This window comes from Aotus nancymaae, unplaced genomic scaffold (genome assembly GCF_030222135.1).
Source record: "Aotus nancymaae isolate 86718 unplaced genomic scaffold, 86718_ANA_hifiasm-v0.15.2.pri h1tg000053l, whole genome shotgun sequence".
NCBI classification, from domain to species: Eukaryota; Metazoa; Chordata; class Mammalia; order Primates; family Aotidae; genus Aotus; species Aotus nancymaae.
Window position 1 is genome coordinate 17,690,241 of NW_026988467.1, and position 24,226 is coordinate 17,714,466.

The window sequence follows — 24,226 nt, forward strand, 5'->3', positions numbered from 1 at the left end:
CATTCACCTCCTGCTGTATGGCCCAGTTCCTAACAGACCCCAGACTGGTACTGGGGGTTGGGGATCCCCGGTTTTCTGAGGTTCCATGATGGTACTGAATCAAAAAGATGTCTAAGGCACATCTTGATCTCAGGAACATCATCATACTGAGCACTTAATCAAGCTCCAGGAATCACACCAAATGGTTTATATCATTTAATTTAATCGTCACACTGGCCCTATGAGGCACTCAATGTTTGTAACTTCATTTTATTGTTGAGATTAAGAACCTGCCTAACGGAGTCATGAGTCTGCCTCCAGAGCTGGAACTTTGAACTGCCACACTCAACTGCTCATGGTGAGAGAAAAGATATATAAGGAATCAAGATGCTGAAAAGTTAGTATGTGATCTGTGATGCCAAGATTAAAATTCACAAGTGTGAATTTTAAGAGACTCCAGTTTTGGTGCCTAGAAGCAAAAACATCTGAAGTAGCAGAGGTAACCCAAGGATAGAAACTGACATTGTGTATAAATCAAAAGATGAATAAGGCCTTTATATAACCTGATACACAAATATTAATTTTGTGTCAATAAAACAAATCCATTCAATTTACGCTTGTAGTTCTGAGGGCAGGATATGCATAAAAAGATTCAAAGAATTAAACTTTATTACAAAAGACTACAAAACAAGATGAGCTTTTAAATTCTAGCTTATTAGCAATGAAGGCCTGACAAGGAACATAGCAATGTAATAATTAGGATAAATAAATAAATAGACTCAATCACTGAAAATCTAAAAACTGCATTTTGAAGAAAAGCAAATATTAACTGAAGCCTAAATTACATAGGTCTATGACACACGAACCCCTCTAGACCTGATAACTTAACTGAAAAAAACACACAGAAAGCAATTTCAAGAGAAAATAGTGGGTTGCTGACATCCATAATGGCTTTTAGATTAATTATTTTAATAGGAAGGCATTATAAAAAGTTTTAAACTGATTAGCTCTACATATATTAGCAAAGCAAAATAAGTTAAAAAAAATCAATGTAATTTCAAAACAGTGTTAGGATATGCTTCTGTTCTCACCTGGGTTTTAATGTTTTCAGGATCATCAGCTTGGCTGTCTCGTTTTTGGCTGGGCTTCCAAGCATTTTCTGCCTTTTTCAGGTGTACATCTTCTTTTACAGAAACTGTGATGATCTTTCTAGGTTCTCTTCTTTGGCCAGGTTGAGATCTTCGTGGTCCAACATTCAACAACTAGGATAAGAATATTATAGGTATTCAGAGTACTTACAATTTAATTGTTTTTGCTGTGCTATTCAAGTCAAGCCTGATGACCACACCAAACAATGCGAACTGCAAAGATTGGGTATTAGGTACTCAAGCTGGATGTAATCTTTTTTGGGGGTAAAGAAAACAATCCCAGAATACCATCAATGCAATTTCTCCACCACTACAATTTTTGAACAAGCGCTCCTAAATGAGACAAAGTGACAGAAAATGATGTTTGACAAAGCTGTTATTTCTAATGAGAAAGATTACTCCCAATTGAAGTTTTACGTTTTATTAGTTGCATAACTATGGACTGCTCACTTCAATAATTACAAAATTCACAGGTAGTTACCATCATAGTTACAAATCTGCTAAAATTGGGTTTCTACACTCCCGGGGTAAAATGCAAATATAATGTCACCACTAAGCTTTACTGTAGATCATAAAAGATCCCACTCATTGGGTATGGTGGCTCACACCTATAAGACCAGCACTTTGAGAGGTTGAGGTGGGGGGAGTCACCTGAGGTCGGGAGTTTGAGACCAGCATGGAGAAACCCTGTCTCTATAAAAATACAAAATTAGCCAGGCATGGTGGTGCATGCCTGTAATTCCAGCTACTGGGGAGTCTGAGGCAGGGGAATCGCTAGAACCAGGGAGGTGGAGGTTATGGTGAGCCGAAATTGCGCCATTGTACTCCAGCCTGGGCAACAAGAGTGAAACTTCGTCTCGAAAATCAATAAATAAATAAACAAAACAAGAAGAAAAATATCCTGCTCAATATGCTGGGTCAGAAATACTAAAATAAGCCCATTATATATAATCAATGAGGGTCAAACTAAATTACTGCCTGAAAAAAAAGTCTTCCTTTTGTTTCTCAGCTCTGTTTCTGCTGGATTCCCATTATACTCTTCTGTTAAAACCAATGTATGTTTCCATGTTATAATGGCAGTAAACTAAGTAGAGATAACAAAGTAAGTTAAAAGTTGTATTTTGTGTATCAAAATATTCATAATAATTACTATCTTAAATGCTTGGAAATCATTTTTCAAGATTAAACATTTGGGTTGATACTAAGCTCTGCTACCTTCAAGTAGACCTGCTGCATGTTGACAACGTTTACTTTTTCTGATATATCATTCTTTTAGTGCAAAAATCAAGTATCGCCATCAAATTTTTGTTGTTCTTTGAGCTGCACTAAAGGGCTATCCATTAGATTTCAAGAGAGAATAAAAACTTCACACAAAACATACATAGATGAGAATCACTTCTGACTTAAGGCCCCAATGCTGTCCTTTTGAATTCATGTAACACCTCAGAGAAAGAAGTATAGACTTTAATGTCATTCATTATATAAAAAGACAGTTTCTAGGAGATAGACAGTCTAAGTTCAAACACCTTTACACATCAATCATTCTCAGAATTATTCCTTTATGCTTCACCATCTGCCCCAATTAGAAATGGAATTATCAAGGATGCATCAGGATCAAAAGTTAGGGTTTCTGCAAAATTTCACACTAATCTTGTCAAATGCATCCAGCTAAGGATAGAGTACCGATGATATAATCTCAGACTATTTGATAAACATAAAAAAAAAAAGGTCAGGTAAACCCAGAGGTATGAGACACATTGTATAACTAAAGGAAATAAAGATCATCAGATTGGAAAAATACCAACAGGGAACAGCTGCTAAACCAGACAGCACTACTACATGAACATAAATTGTAACTGAAACTCTAATATGGTAGCCCAGACCAAACAATTCTTGTTAGAAAAATGTGGTAACAAAGTAATGTCTGCTTTTTATACTTCAGGTTATATTCTAGTGTTGACTTATGTGGGTTAATACAATTTATTCAATGCTTGGCTAAACCTCAGGTAAACAATTATATCACAAGATATTTAATCCATGTATTTGTACATAAAAACAGCCAAAAACAAATATTTCTCATGTAATGAAAGCATATCATGTCAAAATCATATAAGGGCCATAGATGCACATTAGAAGACAAAGAAAACGTCCATTTCCAACACCTACTGCAAACACCAGTGAATATGCCTTGAGATCTGAATCTGGAAAATGGCAATATGATTTATTCCACATCTCTTTACCTGCTCCAAGACAAATATGTATTAGTTTCAAATGAGCAACAGATGTGAGAAACTAACAATAATGCTTCAAAGAAAAAAAAGCTTTGAAAAGCTAACTGATAAACTGTTAGTCCAGGATAAAATAGTTAAAAGTATAACCCAGGGGTAAGTACCCAAGAAAAATTTAAAAATTATAATTGAATCTCTGGTTATAACTAAGATAAAGACACACTGTTCTCAAATATTTTTCTAGGTATTTTGAGTCCTCAATAGATCTACTATACTTATAAATTCTTAATATGTTCAATTAATCAATCTCTAATGTGCCCATATTTATACTCTGAGAATGAATTCACTGTTTGGAATAGCAATCCCTGGAAAACTGGTATAGTGAACAAAAGCAGCAGATTAGGAGACAAAATAATCAAACTCTAGTCCAAATCTATGTATGAGCAAAGTTACTGTAAGCAAGTCTGTTAATTTTGTTGAGTTTAAGCTTTCTCATATATACAATGCCAGTCCTACCTAAACACGTTATTGTGAGGATTATAGAATACAAACCATGTAAGAAAAAGAAAACCCTAAAAACTATGTTATCATCATCAATACCAAAGGATCAAAAGGAATATTTAAAAAAGTGCTATGTAAATTTAAGCATTTCATGTCCCTTTTTGTGTATGTAAAACTTAATACAAATAATCAAATTTATGGTATCCTTCAGAAGTAGCAACACATGATGAATGATTTATATACTAAACACACAAAACATCTAGGATCCTGAGCTAAGAGTTATGGGATATACAAAAAGAAATGACACCTGGTTTCTTTCTTTGAAAGACAGTACTTTAAGGAATTTTAACCTATGATGTGCTCAAGGTCCACAATATCAAAACTAAAATAAATTCTTAAAGTTTGGGATTGACTAGTAAGCCATTTTTTTTTCACGTAACATTAAAGTTTAAATTTTTTACTCACTGTCAGTTTTCAAAAATGTATTAAGAAATTATACCCATCTATGTTTTGCTATTTAATATACATCATTCCTATCTCATTTGGAGACTATAACCTTAAATTCTACTGTTTACCTGGATAATCAAAGAAAACAGAACTAATATGCACTTAAAATTTTAAAGAAGGAAGACAACCAAGTGTTCCTTTAAAGGAAGACTTTACTGCTGGGATTTTTCTTTGCTTCTAGGATTTTTATGATCGATCAGTTTATCTCAAAAATTACTTGCCTAGGTCCATGCTCCCCTTAAGATGTATTTTTTGGAGCACTTTCTGTGATGTCTGCAAAAAGACTACTAAAACAACTGATGAGTAATTTTATTTTAAAATAACTTAAGACATTATATTTCATGGTAATTGCTAACAGATATGCACTTTACTATCCAGTGAAGGACATTTAGATTTGAAAACTATGTAGCTGCATTCGACTTTTTAAAACCACTGGCATACATTAAAAATATTTTATACCAAGTCTGTTGCAGCAAAGTTTATTTTATTTTATTTTTGGAGACAGAGTCTCGCTGTCAACCAGGCTGGAGTGTAGTGGTGTGATCTTGGTTCACTACAACCTCCACCTCCTTGTTCAAGCGATTCTTGTGCCTCAGCCTTCTGAGTAGCAGAGATTACAGATATGTACAACCATGCCAGGCTAATTTTTGTACTTTTAGTATACACAGGGTTTTGCCATGTTAGCCAGGCTGGTCTTGAACTCCTGGCCTCATGTGATCTGCCCACCTCAGCCTCCCAAAGTGCTAGGATTACAGGTGTGAGCCACCGTGCCCGACCTGTTGCAGAAAAGTTTATACTAGAAGTCATGGCTACTTAAGACATACCATGGGCCCTATTTCATATATTTTAATATCATTAGGTGATAATTAATTGTAAGATAATTTGGAGAACTGGAAAAAGTTATTTGAAGGATGGTATCAAAAACTGCAAAGAGTAGGGGAGGTTGCTTTTTTCCAAACAGCACTATTTTTGTTCCTTTTTTTTTTTTTTGGAGACAGAGCCTTGCTCTGTTGCCCAAGCTTAAGTGCAATGGTGCAATCTTGGCTCACTGCAGCCTCTGCCTCCAACCTCTGCTTCCTAGACTCAGGCAATTCTCCCACCTCTGTCTCCCAAGTAGCTGGCACTACAGGTGTGTGCTATCATGTCCACCAAATTTTTTTATTTTTTGTAGACAGGATTTCACCATGTTGTTCAGGCTGGTCTTGAACTCCTGGACTCAAGCAATTCACCCACTTTGGCCTCCCAAAGTGCTTGAGATTACAGGCATGAGCCACCATGCCCAACCAGTTTTGTTCTTTTATATGTTGATACTTATGTCCTATGACATTCCCATCTGTATCTACAATACACCAAGGTAAGCCGAGCAAATTAAGTGGAGAATGTCTATTATCTAGGTGACAGGCTGGAAGAATAACTTGTGTTAAGGCTTACATATCAACATTACCCTGAGAGATCAAAATTTCACTTCAAAACTATCTTTTGACACAGGACAAAACTGCTTAAGAAAAGTAAATTAAATAATTAAAGTTGATCTTTCTGAAGCTACTACAAATTCTAGATAATATCTCACTTCCAGTCACATTACTTTGAATGTAGCAGAATAACTTATTGATCTGACACATGTAGGTATACAAATGAGTGGGCAAACATATGCTGTGATAAAGTTACTTTTAAAAATCATTTTCTATTTTCAATAATTTAAAAGATATAGCTTATTCTAAACTCACTATATTTCTTTTTGCTAAAACTAGTTATTAGCAAACAATGACTAGCAAGCTGGTAGTGAAAAGTGACAAAATACATTGGAAGAGATTTATAACAAAATTGAGCAATATACTCAACAAAATTGAGTCACAGATGAACAAAACTGAGCAATAACCAGAGATGCTATTATCCACAGAATAATCAAAACAGCATCAACATTATTTCAAATGTTCGGCAAAACAAAGATATAAACCAAAACTAAAATGAACAATAACACAAATATAAATTTCAACATTAAAAAGGGAAATAATGTTAAAAAAAGGTATAAAATGGTTTCTAGAAAGCTGCTTTCTAAGACTTTCTGGTGAGGTAACTCAAGATTAAGAAAAATTTTAATTTAGTATTTCCTGAAAATAGTATTAAATATGTGAGAAACAGAGTATCTCACATACACAGGTCTCTAAAATGGTGATGGTAATGACTCAATAAACAGTATGCTTCAAATTCAGCAGGTTTTCATAGTTTTTACAAAGCCTCCAGCACGCTGTAGGCATTCAAGTATGTCTTCAATCACTGTTTGGTTGCAGGCAAATAATCAAATAATTTAAATATCTACAAAGTGTTATTTGTTTTTAGACAATGCAGTCTTATTTAAAAGCAGGTTTCAAAAGTTGCCATTCCAGAAATAAAAAGGTGATGGGGAAACAAAAATGTCACCTTACATAAAATGAAGTAACAGGGTGATATGCAAATGTATATCAAACCCCAAGCTCCTCCAGAATGTTAGATTGATTGCTCTCTATGCCATTCTAACTTGGGGAAAAGAGGTATTCAACATCATTGGCAACTTTCCCCATGCTTTCTGCAAGTCTACAAAGCATGGAGTAGGCAGAGCCTGCCGAATCCTGGACAGTGCAGTGACCCAGCATAATTCCATTAGTGATGCCACTTCCACCGCTGAAGAGCCTGCCACTGGGGGTGTAATGGCAATCTGCAGTTTACCAATACTGCACTCTTTTGTACATGTCATTTGTTCAAATTTTGACTTAACACCAATACTAAATAAAAAGAGCGTAACAGAAAATATTATAACACCAGAGAGCATTATTACAAAGAACAAAGTGTTTAGCGCACCCCTAGAGGCAGGCTCTTCATGGGTGGGTGTGACATCGCCAGTGGAGGGCAAGTTGGGGCTTTGTTCTGCTCCAGAATTGGCAATCCATGCCTGCTCTGCACTTTGCAAATCTGTAGAAACAAAGACAAAGATATGGTCATTAGCTGAATGTCACCAGAGATTGCCAGTACATCAGGACACCTCAAAATAAAACAGGAATCTTATCACGGTTGGCTCTCTATATATTTTGTCAGAGAGAGGGTTTTACTTTGTCACCCAGACTGGAGTACAGTGGAAGGATCATGGCTCACTGCAGCCTGGACCACCTCAGTCTCCTGAGTAGCCAGGACTAGGACTATAAGCACGTGCCAGCATGCTTGGCCTATTTTGTGTGCGTGTGCATGCGCGTGCGCGATAGGGTCTCTCTTTGTTGCCAGGCTGGTCTTGAACTTCTGACCTCAAGTGATCCTCCTGCTTTGACCCCACAAAGTGCTGGCATTACAGGCCTGAGCCACCATGCCTGGCCCTAGTTGACTCTATTTTTAAACCTATTTGCAGGTCACTTCAATTGCAAAAATAGGGGACAAAAAAATCAAGACCAAATTAATGCAGACTAGCTTCTTTCAAGTAAAAACAGCTCATGCGTATTTTTTATTTGCTTTAATATGAGTATGGAAAGGATAGTCTTTGCCTCTTCTTCTTCTCAACTAGAATCAATGAATAAAAGCTGCTCTCTTGCCGTGAGGTAAGATGTCATGGAGTCTGTGCAAGTATCTAAGTGGGTTGTAGGGAACTTGCACTTACAGGTACACCTCTTCCACCAGGTGTCTGCCTTCCAAAATCAGCAAAGGCTGGTGTAAAGTCTGGTCCTCGAGGCAAAATTCGAGGATCCAGAGTTCGCATTGGCAATTTGGGTTGGTTGATCTGCATAAAAAAGCAAAAGAAAGATTAATACCCATCCCAGAGTATTCCCTGACACAAAAGGGAACAAGAATTATGAGTCAAAAGTTACATCAGCTGAAACAGTAAGCACCAGCTTTGGAACCAGCAGAAGTCCAATCGCATCCATGGCAGCTTCTCCTGGGCTCCCTTAGAACCATTAGGCTAAAACTATGGTTTTCTGATATCCAGGGAATGATTTAGGCCTTCAATTCCAAAGTAGGGGCTAGACACAATCAGTAGACTGGCTCAGTAGATACTGAGGATCAACTGAATGGCACAGACAAGCTATTTTGAGATCCCCTACATTAGGGTCAAATTTTGGAATTAAAAAAAAAAAATTCACCAGGATATACAGCATTTGCCTATAGGAATCCTGCTACGGCTCATTTTAGTTTGGATGCTGCAGACTTATGGTTAGTAAAGCATGTATTAGGAGTGGACAATAAGTCTTAGAGGAGACATATTTAATAGGTGATAATTCATTTAAAATTTCACTGTCTGCCTTGTTAATCTGAGACATCTAACTGTGAATAAGCATGTAACCTGACTATGGACAAAGCAAAGTTAAGCAGCTCAGTGAGAAATCAACTAATTAAGTGGCCAAAGTCATAAACAGATAAGGTACCAGGACAGGCAGGAATATTTTCTACGAGGATAATCTAATTTGGTGGATATAACACCCGACTTCTGAGGTACTGAAGTAGCCTCAAATTAGCACCATTAATCAATCATTAACTTGTCCTCACATAAGTACTTAGGAGAGAAGAGTTAGATACCATCAATAGAAGTAAAAAGACCTGTTGCTATAAGAAAATAAAATAATACAAATGACTTCTGGATAAGTAGCTGTTGGACATCTTTGTTAACCCATTTATGCTGGAGGTTGCAAGTTCTTTTTGTGTGAAAAATCAGACCTTGGCGATGACCTTGAGCAGCAGGATGTAAATAACTCTTACAAGCTTAGCATTCCAATAATAAAACACTATGCATAAGGGAACTTGCATAGTTTAGAGGTAGATATGATTCCATAAGACAGTTATTACATTTTTGTTCCTCTACAAAACAAAAATACTTAAAGCTTAGTCATCAGTCCTGGTTTATCTTTGATTTAAATAAAATTACTTTAGTAAATCTGACTTTATTCCTTTTAATTTAGTAAGCAAATACTGACTGTACTAATTTTCTGTGTGCACATTGAAGGGATGCCTATTTGCACAGATTGGGGAATTAAATCACTGGTAGTATTTATTAGGAAAATTTTGAGATACATATTATTTGAATCATGTTGACACTCACTTAAGTTTGATCTGTCAAATATCTTCCTATATTTCTGACCTGTCCTCAGTGCCTCTAGAATTCCATAATGAACTTTTAGAACAATGAGGAAAGAGCTCCTTATCAATTTAGCCATGTTTCCCCCAACAAACACAAAATTTTTGTATCACTAGGAAACAGGCATAAGCAGATAAATCAATAAACATTAAAAAAACACGATTCCAATATGGGCCAAGACCCAAAATGACTGTAACCTATAAGAAACTCCAAATTCATTCATGATGGGGATCAGGGAAAAAAAGAAAAGAAAAGAAACAGAAAAGAAACTCCAAATCCAGTATTTTATTGAGGATTTTCGCATCAATGTTCATCATGGATATTGGCCTGAAATTTTCTTTTTTAGTTGTGCCTCTGCCAGGTTTTGGTATCAGGATGTTGTTGGTCTCATAAAATGAGTTAGGGAGGATTCCCTCTTTTTGTATTGTTTGGAATAGTTTCAGAAGGAATGGTACCAGCTCCTCTTTGTACCTGTGGTAGAATTCAGCTGTGAACCTTTCTGGTCCTGGAATTTTTTTGGTTGCAACGTAGGCTATTAATTGCTGCCTCAATTTCAGACCTTGTTATTGGTCTATTCAGGGATTCAACTTCTTCCTGGTTTAGTCTTAGGAGCGTTTAAGTGTCCAGGAACTTTTGTAGATCTCTGATAGTAGTTTGTATTTCTGTGGGATTGGTGGTGATATCCCCTTTATCATGTTTTATTGCATCTATTTGATTCTTCTCTTTTCTATTAGTCTCGCTATCAAGTCTATTTTGTTGACCTTGACAAAACACCAGCTCCTGGATTTATTGATTTTTTGAAGGGTTTTTTTGTGTCCCTATCTCCTTCAGTTCTGCTCTTTCTTTCTTTTCTTCTGCTAGCTTTTGAATTTGTTTGATCTTGCTCTTCTAGTTCTTTTCATCGTGATGTTAGGGTGTCAATTTTAGATCTTCCTCGATTTTCTTGTGCGCATTTAGTGCTATAAATTTCCCTCTAGACACTGCTTTAAATGTGTCCCAGAGATTCTGGTACGTTGTGTCTTCATTCACACATATAAACCATGGAATACTATGCAGCCATAAAAGAAGGATGAGTTCATGTCCTTTGTAGGGACATGGATGAAGCTGGAAACCATCATTCTCAGCAAACTGACACAAGAACAGAAAATCAAACAGTGCATGTTCTCACTCATAAGTGAGTATTGAACAATGAGAACACATGGACACAGGGAGGGGAACATCACACACTGGGGCCTGTCACGGGGTGGGGAGCTAGGGAAGGGATACCAGGGGGTGGGGGGATAGGGGAGGGACAGCATTAGGAAAAATACCTAATGTAGATGACAGGGGGATAGATGCAAACCACCATGGCACATGTATATCTATGTAACAAACCTGCATGTTATGCACATGTACCCCAGAACTTAAAGTATAATTAAAAAAAAAAAAAGAAACTCCAAACCCAACAGTGTCTAGGGAAACAAATTCTTAAACATTAGATATTTTCATTTCATTGATCTAACAATTACTAAAAACTGCTCATACTTCACATATTTGTACTCATAGTTAAAATCAGTTCCGACCAAAAGGAACATTTTCTCTGAATATGCAGCTTACCTTGTCAAGAACCACATCACTGATAGGAGGCAGGCCCTCTGGTTTTTGTATACAGGCTGGCATGAACTGAAAGTCCAGCAGAAACTCCCTGTCATACTGCTTCTTACCTTCAGTATCAGTAGGCTTCCAGGATTCTAGAAAGAGGAATATAGGCAGACAACTCTTTGTAGGGCATTATATATACAGTCATGCATTGCATAATGATGTTTCGATCAATAACAACTGCACATACAACAGAGGTCCCATAAGGGTATAATGAAGCTGAAAGATTCCTATTGTTTAATGACACTGTAACCATCCTAATGTGGCAGCACAATGCTTTATTCACACTTGTGTGTCAATCCTGGTGTAAATAAACCTACTGTGCTGCCAGTCATATAAAAGTATAGGACATACAGGCTAGGTGAGGTGGCTCATGCCTGTAATCCCAGCACTTTGGGAGGCTGAGGCAGGTGGATCACAAGGTCAAGAGATAGAGACCATCCTGGACAACATGGTGAAACCCTGTCTCTACTAAAAATACAAAAATTAGCTGGGTGTGGTGGTGCGCGCCTGTAGTCCCAGCTACTCGGGAAGCTGAGGCAGGAGAATCGCTTGAACCTGGGGGTGCGGAGGTTGCAGTGAGCCGAGATAGTGCCACTGAACTCCAACCTGGGTGACACAACAAGATTCCGTCTCAAAAAAAAAAAATATATAGCACATACAATTACTAATAACACATAATATTTCACAGTGATAAGAAATGACTATGTTACTGGCTTATGTATTTACTATACTATACTTTTTAATCACTAGAGTATACTTCTTCTACTTATCAAAAAAAGTTAACTGTAAAACAGCTTCCCTTCAGGAAATATTCTAGAGGAAGGCACTGTTATCATAGGAGATGACAGCTCTATGCACATTATTGTCCTTGAAGACCTTCCAGTGGGACAAGATCTGGAGGTAGAAAACGGTCATGTTGATGATCCTGACTGTGTGTAGGCCTAGGCTAATGTGTGTGTTTGTGTCTTCGTTTTTAACAAAAATCCTTAACAAGTAATAGGATAAATAGTTTTAAAAGTAGAAAAAGTGTATAGAATAAGGATATAAAGAAACAAGGCCAGGGATAGTGGTTTACACCTATAATCCCAGTACTTTGGGAGACCAAGAGTTTGAGACCAGCCTGGGCAATGTAGTGAGACGTAGTCTATAGAAAAAAAAAATTAAAAAATTAGCTGGGTATGGTGGCGTGCATCTGCAGTCCCAGTTACAGGGTGGCTGAGGTGGGAAGATCACTTGAGTCCAGCAGGTTGAGGCTGCAGTGAGCTATCATTGCACCACTGCACTCCAGCCTGGGTGACAGAGTGAGATTCCATCTTGGAAAAAGAAAACAAGAAAGAAAAAAAGGAGAAAAATAAAAAAGAAAGAAAAATATTTTTATATAGCTGTACAGTGTGTTTTAAATTAAATATTATTATAAAAGTCAAAAAGTTAAAAAAATTAAAAGGCTTATCAAGTAAAAAGATTACAGTAAACTAAGATTAATTCATTATTGGAGATGCAAAAATTTTAAAATAATTAGTGTGCCCTAATGTTTATAATATCCACGTCAGTGTACAGTCACGTCCTAGGTCTTTACATTCACGCACCACTCACCCAGAACAACTTCAAGTCCTATAATCTCTATTCCTGTTAACTGTCCTAAACAGTGAACCATTTTAAATCTCTGATATGGTATCTTTACTATACCTTTTCTATGTTCAGCTATATTTAAATATATAAATACTTACCATTATGTTACAACTGCCTACAGTATTCAGTATAGTAACATGCTGTACAGGTTTGTAGCCTAAGAGCAATAGGCTATACTATACAGCCTAGATGTGTAGTAGGCTAGAACATCCAGGTTTGTGTAAATACTCTTGTTTGCACAAGGAAGAAATTGCCTAATGATGCATTTATCAGAACAAATCGCTGTCATTAAATGATGCATGACTTATATCCCTTAAGAGTACAAACCACATTCCAGTATTTATCTCTTCATAAACAAACACAAAAATGAATAATAAAATATAGTCAGAAAATATTATGTAAAGACTTTAAACCATCACTTGTTCTTTCATCCCTTCTAAATATGTTTGAGTAGTAAAATAATCTAAAGCAAGTAGGAATCACTTCACATACACACTAAGCAACCATCTGCCAGGGACATATAATAATCCTCATTAAATAAACTACCATGTTTTATCACCTAAAGTCAGGAGTTTGAGACCAGCCTGACCAATATGGTGAAATCCCATCTCTATTAAAAATGCAAAAATTAGTTGGGTGTGATGGCGGGCACCTGTAATCCCAGCTTCCTGGGAGGTTGAGACAGAATTGCTTGTACCCATGAGGTGGAGGTTGCAGGGAGTCGAGATCACACCATTGCACTCCAGCCTAGGCAACAGAGCGAGATTATGTCACAAACAACCTACCAACCCCTTAAATAACTGAGAAATAAGAAATCTGATAAAACCCTCGGCTTCATGAAAAAGGATACTTTGGCTGTTCACTTAGAAATGTTATTTTAGAGAAAAGAAAAAGCAAAAGGACACAAAACACAAAAACAACTTATTTAAGATAATGCAACGTCTAAGCAGTTAGATATTAAGTTTTCCTTGCTGCCTATAATTTCATCTTTAAAAAAATGACAGTTTTCTTATTTTAATTAACAAAATTCATCAAAATCAGACTCCAGATTACTTCATAATAGCAGATTGGATTCTCCTTCTACTAGAGGTGCCTAATGTGTAGGTTATAGACCCACTGAGGTCTCTGAGAATATTCCAGATGTTTTTCACCATATCTTTATTACCTTATTATATTTATTAAAAAGTAGACAGCTTACTGGGATCTAAATTTCAAACTGTTTTCCTTCCAGTTACTACTAATATCTTTTCCAATTACTGCTGTTAAATATTACAAGGACATAAGGTAGTTGGTCAATTATAGTCAAGGCCTATACTGCAAAACTGATGGATAAAAAGGATTAAAATATAAAATATAATTAACATAAATTATGCAATATATAAAATGTTAAAATATAAAATAAATATAAAAAATAATTTACACAGTCTAAAAATAGAAATAGTGTTTCAATTTTCTTTTTTCTTTTTTTTATTGAGTCGGAGTCTTGTTCTGTTGCCCAGGCTGGAGTACAGTGGCACAATCTCGGCTCACCACAACCTCTGCCTCCTAGGTTCAAGTGATTCTCTTGCGTCAGCCTCCAGAGTAGCTGGGACTACAGGCATGCACCATCACACCCAGCTAATTTTTGTAGTAGAGACAGGGTTTCACCATATTGGCCAGGCTGGTCTCCAACTCCTGACCTCGTGATCCGCCCACCTGGGCCTCCCAAAGTGCTGGTATTACAGGCCTGAGCCATTGCACCCAGCCAGTGTTTCAATTTTCTTAATATACGTTGGTGATGGCTGCAAGTACTCTTTTTCTTTTCTTTATTTTTGAACACAGTATACAAGCCTAAGTTGAAAAAAGCAATTCAGTACACTGAGTCGCAGGGTTTTTTTTAAAAAAGTTTTACAATAGCATTCATTTACAATTTCATAAAGCCCATTAACAGGAGTTTACTGGTAGTGAAAGAAAGATCAATGTAACAAAGTGGTAAGGGCTGAGCGTGGGACTACTTTGGGAGGCCAACTGCTTGAGCATAGGAGTTTGAAACCAGCCTGGGCAACACAGTGAGACCCTCCCTCTGTAAAAAATAAACAATAAGTGGCCAGGCGTGGTGGCTAATGCCTATAAACCCAGCGCTTTGGGAGGCTGAGGTGGGTGGATCACAAGGCCAGGAGATCGAGGCCATCCTGGCTAACACGATGAAACCCCATCTCTACTAAAAATACAAAAGTAAGCCAGGCACGGTGGCATGCACCTGTAGTCTCAGCTACTTGGGAGGCTGAGGCAGGAGAATTGTTTAAACCTGGGAGAAGGAGGTTGCAGTGAGCCAAGATTGCACTACTGCACTCTAGCCTGGGCAATGGAGTGGGATTTCGTCTCAAAAAAAAAAAAAAAAGAAAAGCAGAACAATAGGTAAAATTTTAAAAAAATACTATCAAATAGGCCAGGCATGGGAGGCTCACATCTGTAATCCGAGCACTATGGGAGTCCAAGGCAGGCAGATCACAAGATCAGGAGATAGAGACCATCCTGGCCAACATGGTGAAACCTCGTCTCTACTAGAAACACAAAAATTAGCTGTGCATGGCGGGCGCCTGTAATCCCAGCTACTCCAGAGGCTGAGGCAGGAGAATTGCTTGAACCAGGTAGTTGGAGGTTGCAGTTAGCCGAGATCACGCCATTGCACTCCAGCCTGGCAACAGAGTGAGACTCCATCTCAAAATAAATAAATAAATAAATAAATAAAATAAAATAAAATGAAGTGGTAAGTACTAGTAACTGGTTTTCAAACATCTCTGACTACAATTCACAATAAGACATATAATGACTTCATGACCTGGGACAATTATAAACACACATATAACTACAAAGTTTCTAAAAATAATACTTATTCTTAGATGGGCGAGGTGGCTCACGCCTGTAATCCCAGCACTTTGGGACGCTGAGGCAGGCAGATCATGAAGTCAGGGGTTTGAGACCAGCCTGACCAACATGGTGAAACCCTGTCTCTACTTAAAAATACAAAAATTAGCCAGGCGTGGTGGCTCACACCTGTAATCCCAGCTACTTGGGAGGCTGAGGCAGGAGAACCACTTGAAACTGGGAGGCAGAGGTTGTGGTGAGCCAAAAGCGTGCCATTGCACTCCAGCCTGTGTGACAGAGCAAGACTTCGTGTCACCAAAAAAACCCACAATACTTATTCTTACTACATGTAATAGACTGGCATTTTTTATTATATTATTCTTTTTGAAAATGTTGGTTGTGACCTATTAATTTCACAACCTATTAAATGTATTAAACCCAACAGTTTGGAAAACACTGACCTAGATTACCTTTGAGGTCTGATATTTTACATGCAAACCCTACCTCCTACAAAACTTACTCTACATTTTACAGACTAAGAAAAGCTTCTCACCTACTCCAAACTTTCTACCAAAGGAAGCACCTTTCCTCACAGATCCACACCAAATACCTCCATATATCTCAAAGTCAGTCACAGTTTATATAGCATTAGGACAGAGGTTTAATGCATTTGATGGTATCTTAAGATAAAAAAAAATCCTCCAGGCCAGGCGTGGTGGCTCACGCCTGTAATCCCAGCAGTTTGGGAGGCCCAGGAGGGCAGATCACAAGGTCAGGAGATTAAGATCATCCTGGCCAACATGGTGAAACCCTGTCTCTACTAAAAATACAAAAAAAAAATTAGCTGGGCGTGGTGGCACACGCCTGTAGTCCCAGCTACTCGGGAGGCTGAGGCAGGAGAATTGCTTGAACCCAGGAGGCGGAGATTGTGGTGAGCTGAAATCGCACCACTGCACTGCAGCCTGGGCAACGAGAGACTCTGTCTCAAAAAAAAAAAAATCCTCCAGGGTTTGTATTTGTTTACCATATGTTTATCATATATACTCCTTATTTGCTTGTTTATCATACATATTTACCACAGGGTACTTCCCACACTGCAGGTACTCAATACATTGTTTCAGAGTTCAGTTCTACAGAGTCATTCTGTCAACAGAGTTCAAGTCTCATAAAGGATGACTAACACCATCTCAAGGAATGTGGTATTATCTCTATATCCCTTTCAATTAAAAGGAATAAAATAATTTTTAAATCAAACTGCATCCACTAGCTTGGCACTATCTGATTCCCCTTGTCAGATGCTCTTCCAATGCCAGTAAAAGGGGAATACCAGTGTTGGGTATCATTTCCATCAAAACAGAACTCTCTGGATTTGCTAGTCACTAACTTAGGCTTGCTGATCTGTCTTGTAAATGTTATATTGTGATAAACCTCTTTCTTCCATTCAGTATATCTCTATACAGAGGCAACATTTCCCTAAGGTTGTAGTAGAGTGAAAAAGAGGTACACAGGAAGACAGGCATAAACTTACCTGGTTTAAATGGAAATGTGACCCCATCACCAGAACTATCGGTGGAGCCTGAATTAGCATCTATTCCTTCACCCTCAGAAACACTCTCAGCACCATTACGTACTGGCTCAGCTTCTTCTCCATTTTCTTCCACAGTTTTCACTTTTTTTAGGTCAGAGGGATCTCTTTCAGGATGAAACCCCTGGCTCATTTTATCTTGTTCAGATTCAAGTACCTTGTCAACTGAAAGCTCCTCTTCGGCTTTAGGCTAAATAATAAGTGAACAAAGAGGTTATATATTTTTTTCATGGGTGTAAGTATAAAGACCTATATCTACCCCCTTCAAAAAGGAAAGAAAAACATGTCACTCAAGATAAGAATGTCTGAGTTCAGCGTGTGGTATTAGAATGGTGAATTTAAAAAAAATACTTTTCTCATTTCAGCACCTAGGATAAGGAAGACAATTCAAATGGCTTCTGAAATGCTTTAACATAAGACTAATAATATCCAAATGTACCAAAGGTTAGAATGGAAAGAACTGTTAATCCTTGGAACTTTATGAACATGAACGAGTCCTAGTCAGAAATCTAAAAGAAGCACTACACTACCCTTGCCGCTAAAGCTCAACAAATATAAAAACAAACAGTGGAGGGTACTTTTTATACTGTCCTCTGGCTGTGAAATTGAGAGTTTAGAGAATAGCTTAAAGCATCTAAGTCCTATAAGGCTGATCATATCTCATTTTATAAAAAGGCTGCTTGTTAGTTAAAATCTATTTTGTTATTGATTCTTAGACTTCTCTGAGGCTGTGACTATATAGAAAAATCTTGTATACAAAAAAAGGGAGAAATTTGGGTTCTGGAGTATCACACCTATTTTCAGAAGGCAAAAAAGAATTGAAGTTATTCCCTAGATTATTTTTGACTACTTTGGTGTCAGATGTCAAACAAAAATGGCTTTGTAAAGGCCTCATGAATCTTCAAAACTCTTTGAGGCAAAGATCTCCATGAACTCCTTTTTCGTGAAAGGTAAGAACTTTGAAAACAATCCTTTGGTACAAGAACTCAGAGGAAAGGGGTGTTCTAACTGATAAATTCACACTAGGAAAAGAGTCAAAAACTGGGGCTGGTTCAACAGAGGATCACAGTGTAAAGTCGTGTCATATATAGCAGAAAGCAGTTCATCCCAAATGACCTATGAAATTATGTTTAAAAAAATTTTGAGTGACAAATACTCCTTTGTTAGATAGTATTAAAACAGACATAATACTAGTAAATTTTCTTTTACCATATAACAGATCACAGTTGAAAAGTCAATAAACTGTTTAATATTATCAGTAGAAACAGATGGTTTTTAGACTCTATTTCTAATAATGGAAAAAGTTCATGCAAATATGCATAAACCCCACCCACCCCTATTCCCCCAACTAATCCATGGGAAGAGATAGCATATAAAAACCCTCAAAGGACAGAAAGACATAAAATTCCAAAAAAATGAGTCTGGAAACAATTTATTTTATAAAGTATGGCAGAAAGTAGCTATCAGTTAAATGATGAAAAAACCAGATCTACCAAATTTGAATCATGAATCAGAAGCCTCATTTTAAAAAATTTTAGACTCCACTACAGTCTAATTATAATAATTTTTCTTCTTTGAGATAGAGTTTCACTCTTGTTGCCCAGGCTGGAATGCAACAGCTAGATCTCGGCTCACCGCAACCTCTGCCTCCAGGGTTCCGGCGATTCTGCTGCCTCAGTCTCCTGAGTAGCTAGGATTATAGGCGTGCGACACCACGCCCAGCTAATTTTGTATGTTTAGTAGATACGGGTTTCTCCATGTTGGTCAGGGTGCTCTAGAACTCGCAACCTCAGGTGATCTGCCCACCTTGGCCTCCCAAAGTGCTGGGATTACAGGTGTGAGCCACAGCGCCTGGCCTAATAATCTTACAATATCATCTCATAATTAAGTATAGGTCATCAAGAAGATATTTAATAATTTGGGATATGAATATGTAAATGGTATTTAAACTTACTAAAGAGCACAATCATACAATTATACAATTACATAGAATTCTTATTTCATTCAGATCTTGTAAAATGTAAAAAAAAAAAAAAAAAATCTGTATTTTTAGAAAAGAAAATACAGTGCATCCTCTTCTCTGTACCTGTAATCAACAACAGTCTATCCCATATAAACAGAAGCTATATTACTTGGAAATTCAATTTTTAACTGGAAAAAGAAGTACAAAGAAACTAGTTCTATGAATAACAAACCATAATTCAGAGAACACAGAATCACTGAATTATCTGAGGTGTATTATTATGAGGGGTATTTGAAGAGAATAACAAAAATAGCTTAATTAAAATATTTATTTATTTATTTTAGCAGGATAAAATCCTAGTCAACTAGTCTGTGTCTAACAGTTCCTAAGTTTTTTACGTAGAAAACCAGACTTAAGAAACAGATCACTTCATTTGCTGGACAGCCAAAGGTAAACCTTTTTTTTTTTTTTCTGAGACAGAGTCTGGCTCTGTCGCCCATGCTGGAGTGCAGTGGTACGATCTCGGCTCACTGCAACCTCCACTTCACGGGTTCCTGCAATTCTGCCCGAGCCTGCTGAGTAGCTGGGACTACAGGCGCATGCCGCCACGCCCAGCTAAGTTCTTGTATTTTAATAGAGAAGGGGTTTCACCGTGTTGCCCAGGCTGGTCTCAAACTCCTGAGGTAAGGCAATCCCCTCACCTCGGCCTCCCAAAGTGTTGGGATTACAGGCGTTAGCCACCGCGCCTGGCCTAGGTAAACCTTTTATAGGAACCTGTTAAGAATTCAGTTGGCAGAACTCCCTACTTAATGCAAGGACTTTTTTAAAAGTGCCAGAAAATCAGACTGGTAACTATGTATGTAATAATTGATGTAATGCTCTAAATTTTTTTTTTTTTTGGTGACGGAGTTTTGCTTTTGTTGCCCAGGCTGGAGTGAATGGCACGATCTTGGCTCACAGTAACCTCTGCCTCCTGGGTTCAAGCAATTCTCCTGCCTCAGCCTCCTGCGTAGCTGGGATTACAGGTGTGCGCCATCACGCCCAGCTAATTTTGTATTTTTAGTAGAGACAGGATTTCACCATGTTGGTCAGGCTGGTCTTGAACTCCCGACCTCAGGTGATCCGCCCACTTTGGCCTCCCAAAGTGCTGGTACTGCAGGCATGAGACACCTCGCCCAGCCGAAATACTCTAAAATTTTAAAACGTATTTTAAGATACCTTGCTGAGAAATTTTAACATGAAATCATCCTTCATACTTACTTCTCTAGGCTATAATTTTAATAAGTATCTTTAATAATGCAACAACTTAATATGTAACCCAAGTAAGCTGATACTAGAAACAAATTATTAAAAACTGAGAAAATAAATCTAAGAAAGAGAGAGCTTGAATTAGTGTAAATGAAGACAATGGCATCCAGTATTTACTACCCTATGCCTATGAAAGCTCAGTTTTAGGAAAGACAGAAAAAAGAACTCAGTGTGTAAAAAACCAAATATTTTTTGTCTTGCTTTAGTTTTTAAAAATATGTTTTATGTTACTTTATTTTTTTGAGACAGAGTCTTGCTCTGTTGCCAAAGCTGGAGTGCAGTGGCATAATCTCAGCTCATTTCAACCTCTGCCTCCCGGGTTCAAGTGATTCTCCTCTCTCAGCTCCCCAAGTAGCTGAGATTACAGGCGCATGCCACCACGCCTGGTTAAATTTTGTATTTTTAGTAGAAACGGGGTTTCGCCACATTAGCCAGGCTGGTCTTGAACTCCTGGCCTCAAGTAATCCATCCACTTCAGCCTCCCAAAGTGCTGGGAATTACAGGCATGAGCCACCGTGCCCAGCCTTGTCTTAAACTATAAAGTTAAGGAAAGTGATTGGTTCAAAATAAGTCAATCTGTATTACCTGGAAATTCAATTTTGCTTATTGAATTTCTGTATTACTTGGAAATTCAATTTGTGTTTGAATAGTAACAAGTTAACGAAGCTTTATAGCAAACTCTGGCCCATGTGCCAACTGGCTCACCAGCTGCTTTTGCACAGCATACAAGGTAAGGTTGATTTTCACATTTGTAATGTCTGAAAAAAATTGGAAAAATATTTCCTGGCATACAAATTCAGATTTCAGCATCCATCAATTAGGTTTTGCTAAGATACAGCCATTCTTCTTCCATTTACACATTGTTGATGGCTGCTTTTAAGCTAGAGTGGCAGAGTTGAGTAACAGTGACAGCCTAAAATATTTACTATCTGGACTTTTATAGAAAAAGTTTGCTGATCCTAAAGCTGAAGATTAGGATGAATATCTGAAGGCATGGGAAGAGTGGCCTATCTAATATTCAATAATGCTTAGAAATCCAACATGAAGCATAACAGAAGACAACTAATAAAAAAACCAGCCAAATCTAAAAAGAAATAAGTAATAAAGCTCTTAACAGCCATACCAGGAATGTATGTGATTCCCCTGCCTCTGGAAGGTATTTTATTCTTCGTAGGAGCAAGATTTTCTTATTCAGCTGCAAAAGGAGTATAATGACTATTTGCAACTCTATACCTTACTGCCAATTTTTACATCCTAATAACCACTATGAAATCATACCCATCAACATTTTAGTGGTTGCTATGGAACTAACTGTGACATCAACACAGCATCATGTAACAGCAATCACGGGACAAGGAAAGTAACAAAGGGGTACTATTAGATGCCCAAAGAAGGTAAGAATATAACTAGCTAGAAGAGTCAATGACGTAAACGCACTCAAAGTTACCTTAAAATAATTTTTATATTTTAGTATTAGGTTAACCCTGAGTAAAAACTGTTTTAATAAAGAAGCTATAAGAATAGTTAAAAAAAAAAAAAAAAAAAAAAGGGAAAAAGCTGCATATAGATTTATATTACTCTTAATTTATAAGCTTCAATACATAATGCTAAGGATGTTGAGATTACAGACTAGGAAATTGTTAGAGCAATCCTTAGGACTGATTTTGCCCTTGTTTCATCCTCCAATTCATCTCTTGGACTTGGTATGTTTTAATCTAACACAAAATCTGGCATGGCTTATTTTAAGATAGACAAACGATATGAAGATAAGTTATGTTTCTGGTATGCAGTTAACAGAGGACAGACTCAAAATCAATTTCTTTATAATGTACTAGATCAATTCTACCACTATTACTAATGATATATTTTTAAAAACTCTCAATTTCTATCAAGTTAATACAAAGAAAAGTGAAGAGTTAACCAAAAGTTGTCACTTTATTTATTTATTTATTTATTTGAGATAATGTTTTACTCTGTTGCCTCGGCTAGAGTGCAGTGGCATGACCATATCTCACTGCAGCCTCAACTTCCAATGCTCAAGCAATCCTCCCACCTGAGCCTCCCGAGTAGCTGGGACCACAGGTATGCACCAACATGCCTGGCTAATTTGTTAAAATATTTTTGTAGAGTCAGGGCCTCCCTATGTTGTCCAGGCTGGTCTCAAACTCCTGGGTTCAAGTGATCATCCTGCCTTCGCCTCATAAAGTGCTGGAATTACAGGTGTGAGCCCCTGTGCCTGGCCAAGTTTGTTATTTTAAGAGGTATTTTAAAAGAAAAACAAGAATTCAATGAAATTAAACATGCTACTAAAAATCTTTTTAAAAGTCTAATATAAATGGATCAAAACAGTCTCTGAGCTTGATACACCAAGTTTTGCTTAGAAACCTATTTCAAGAAATAGTTATAAACACACATCTGTCGATGAAATGGTACCACTCCTCTGAATATGAGCTTAAAAGATTTGCTTACCTCCAATTCTGCCTCTAACATCTCTTCAGTGGTTTGGGTCCGATCTTTTGGTTTCTTCCATGTCTTTGGTACAGTTATAGCTATTTGAGCTGAAATACAAGATCAGGCCCATTACTTGTCACTGTAAAGTCATTCTGAGAAATATTAGGTATAAGTGATACCTATATTCAAATTCAGCAGAAGAAAAGAGAACTTCACCTATACCAAAGAAATAGTTGGTTGATTAAGTGAACAACTGTGCAGCTGTAGCCCAGAGATTGCAATGCCAAGTGTTGTGGGTACAGATTCATAGCTTTCTAACCAGTAACCTAGGTTCTTCCCATTTCACGGTTAGAAATACCCCAGCATGTATTTCAGCATGTGATGAGTATATACATAAGAAAACTGACTTGTGATCCAACTCTAAGCTTTGGTCTACTTCTATTGATCAAATGTGTGAACTTAAGCAAGTCACAGGTCTCAGGCGCCTACATTATTCAGCTATAAGGTATGAGACTAGATATTGAAGGTTACTTCAAGTAATAGAAAATAATATGCTCAGGATTCCATTATTTTTAACTTTTCTAGACAACAAAAGGATACTTCAATTAAGGTTTCATCAGATAGGCAGCCTGTCTACAACGCTCTGTTTTCATCTCAGATCAATACTGTTTGCCTAGCCTTTCATATTGCTAGAGTGAAAACTAAGAAAATAGGTAATTTTTACTCAATTATTCCATTGTTTCAGAAATTCTAGATTAAATGATTAAGTTTACAAAGGACTTAAAAAAATTCATTTGGCTTACAAATTCCACAGAATCATGGGTGCCTAAGTGAAAGACAATTTAACCATCAGATAGTAAGTTGATAATATTAAACTGCTTCTACAGAGGGCAACTTATGAATCAAAAGACAGGAGTGATGAACAGGGAGAAGAGTTAAAGAAAGGCCACTTAATAGTGAACATTACCAAAAGCAAATAAACATGAAGCTAAAGGGTATCATCTAATCTGATTCCCTATAGAAACGTAAGATAATTCACTGAGACTCTGGGACAGTCTCATCTTTTTTGGTATGACAGTAGAATGTGCACACATACTTTTTCAGGGAACAAGAAAAAGGAGACATTTAATACTAATACTTTTTTTCTCAAAATTACTGTACCATCTTAAAAATATTCTGTATATCTTCTTTGTTATATACATCTCACACCAATTATTATTTCTTCTTCCCCTCAGGAACAATTAAGGAAACACTAATAGACTAGCTGATATTCTTCCTTTGTATCCAACTCAAGGTAAATTTTTTCAAAGGATGAAAACCATGGGTGGGTTTAAATTTGCTATTGTC

The 24,226-nt window shown here is 37.2% G+C and overlaps 1 protein-coding gene across 34 annotated transcripts in view; it reads right to left on the reverse strand.

Moving 5' to 3' along the window:
• EIF4G3 (eukaryotic translation initiation factor 4 gamma 3) overlaps positions 1–24,226 on the reverse strand; it is a 377,718-nt gene that overhangs the window by 74,893 nt on the left and 278,599 nt on the right. For 18 of the 34 annotated variants that reach the window (XM_064363412.1, XM_021668355.2, XM_021668354.2 and 15 more), the window contains 5 exons: positions 22,898–22,986; positions 17,101–17,347; positions 11,052–11,185; positions 7,986–8,105; positions 1,071–1,241 (listed from right to left, as the gene is read on the reverse strand). In XM_064363412.1, coding sequence (XP_064219482.1) covers positions 1,071–1,241; positions 7,986–8,105; positions 11,052–11,185; positions 17,101–17,347; positions 22,898–22,986 — 761 coding nt within the window. Of the gene's footprint in view, positions 1–1,070; positions 1,242–7,201; positions 7,313–7,985; positions 8,106–11,051; positions 11,186–17,100; positions 17,348–21,551; positions 21,624–22,897; positions 22,987–24,226 lie in introns of all 34 variants that reach the window. The other 16 variants (XM_064363400.1, XM_064363397.1, XM_064363394.1 and 13 more) reach the window with 2 other exon arrangements.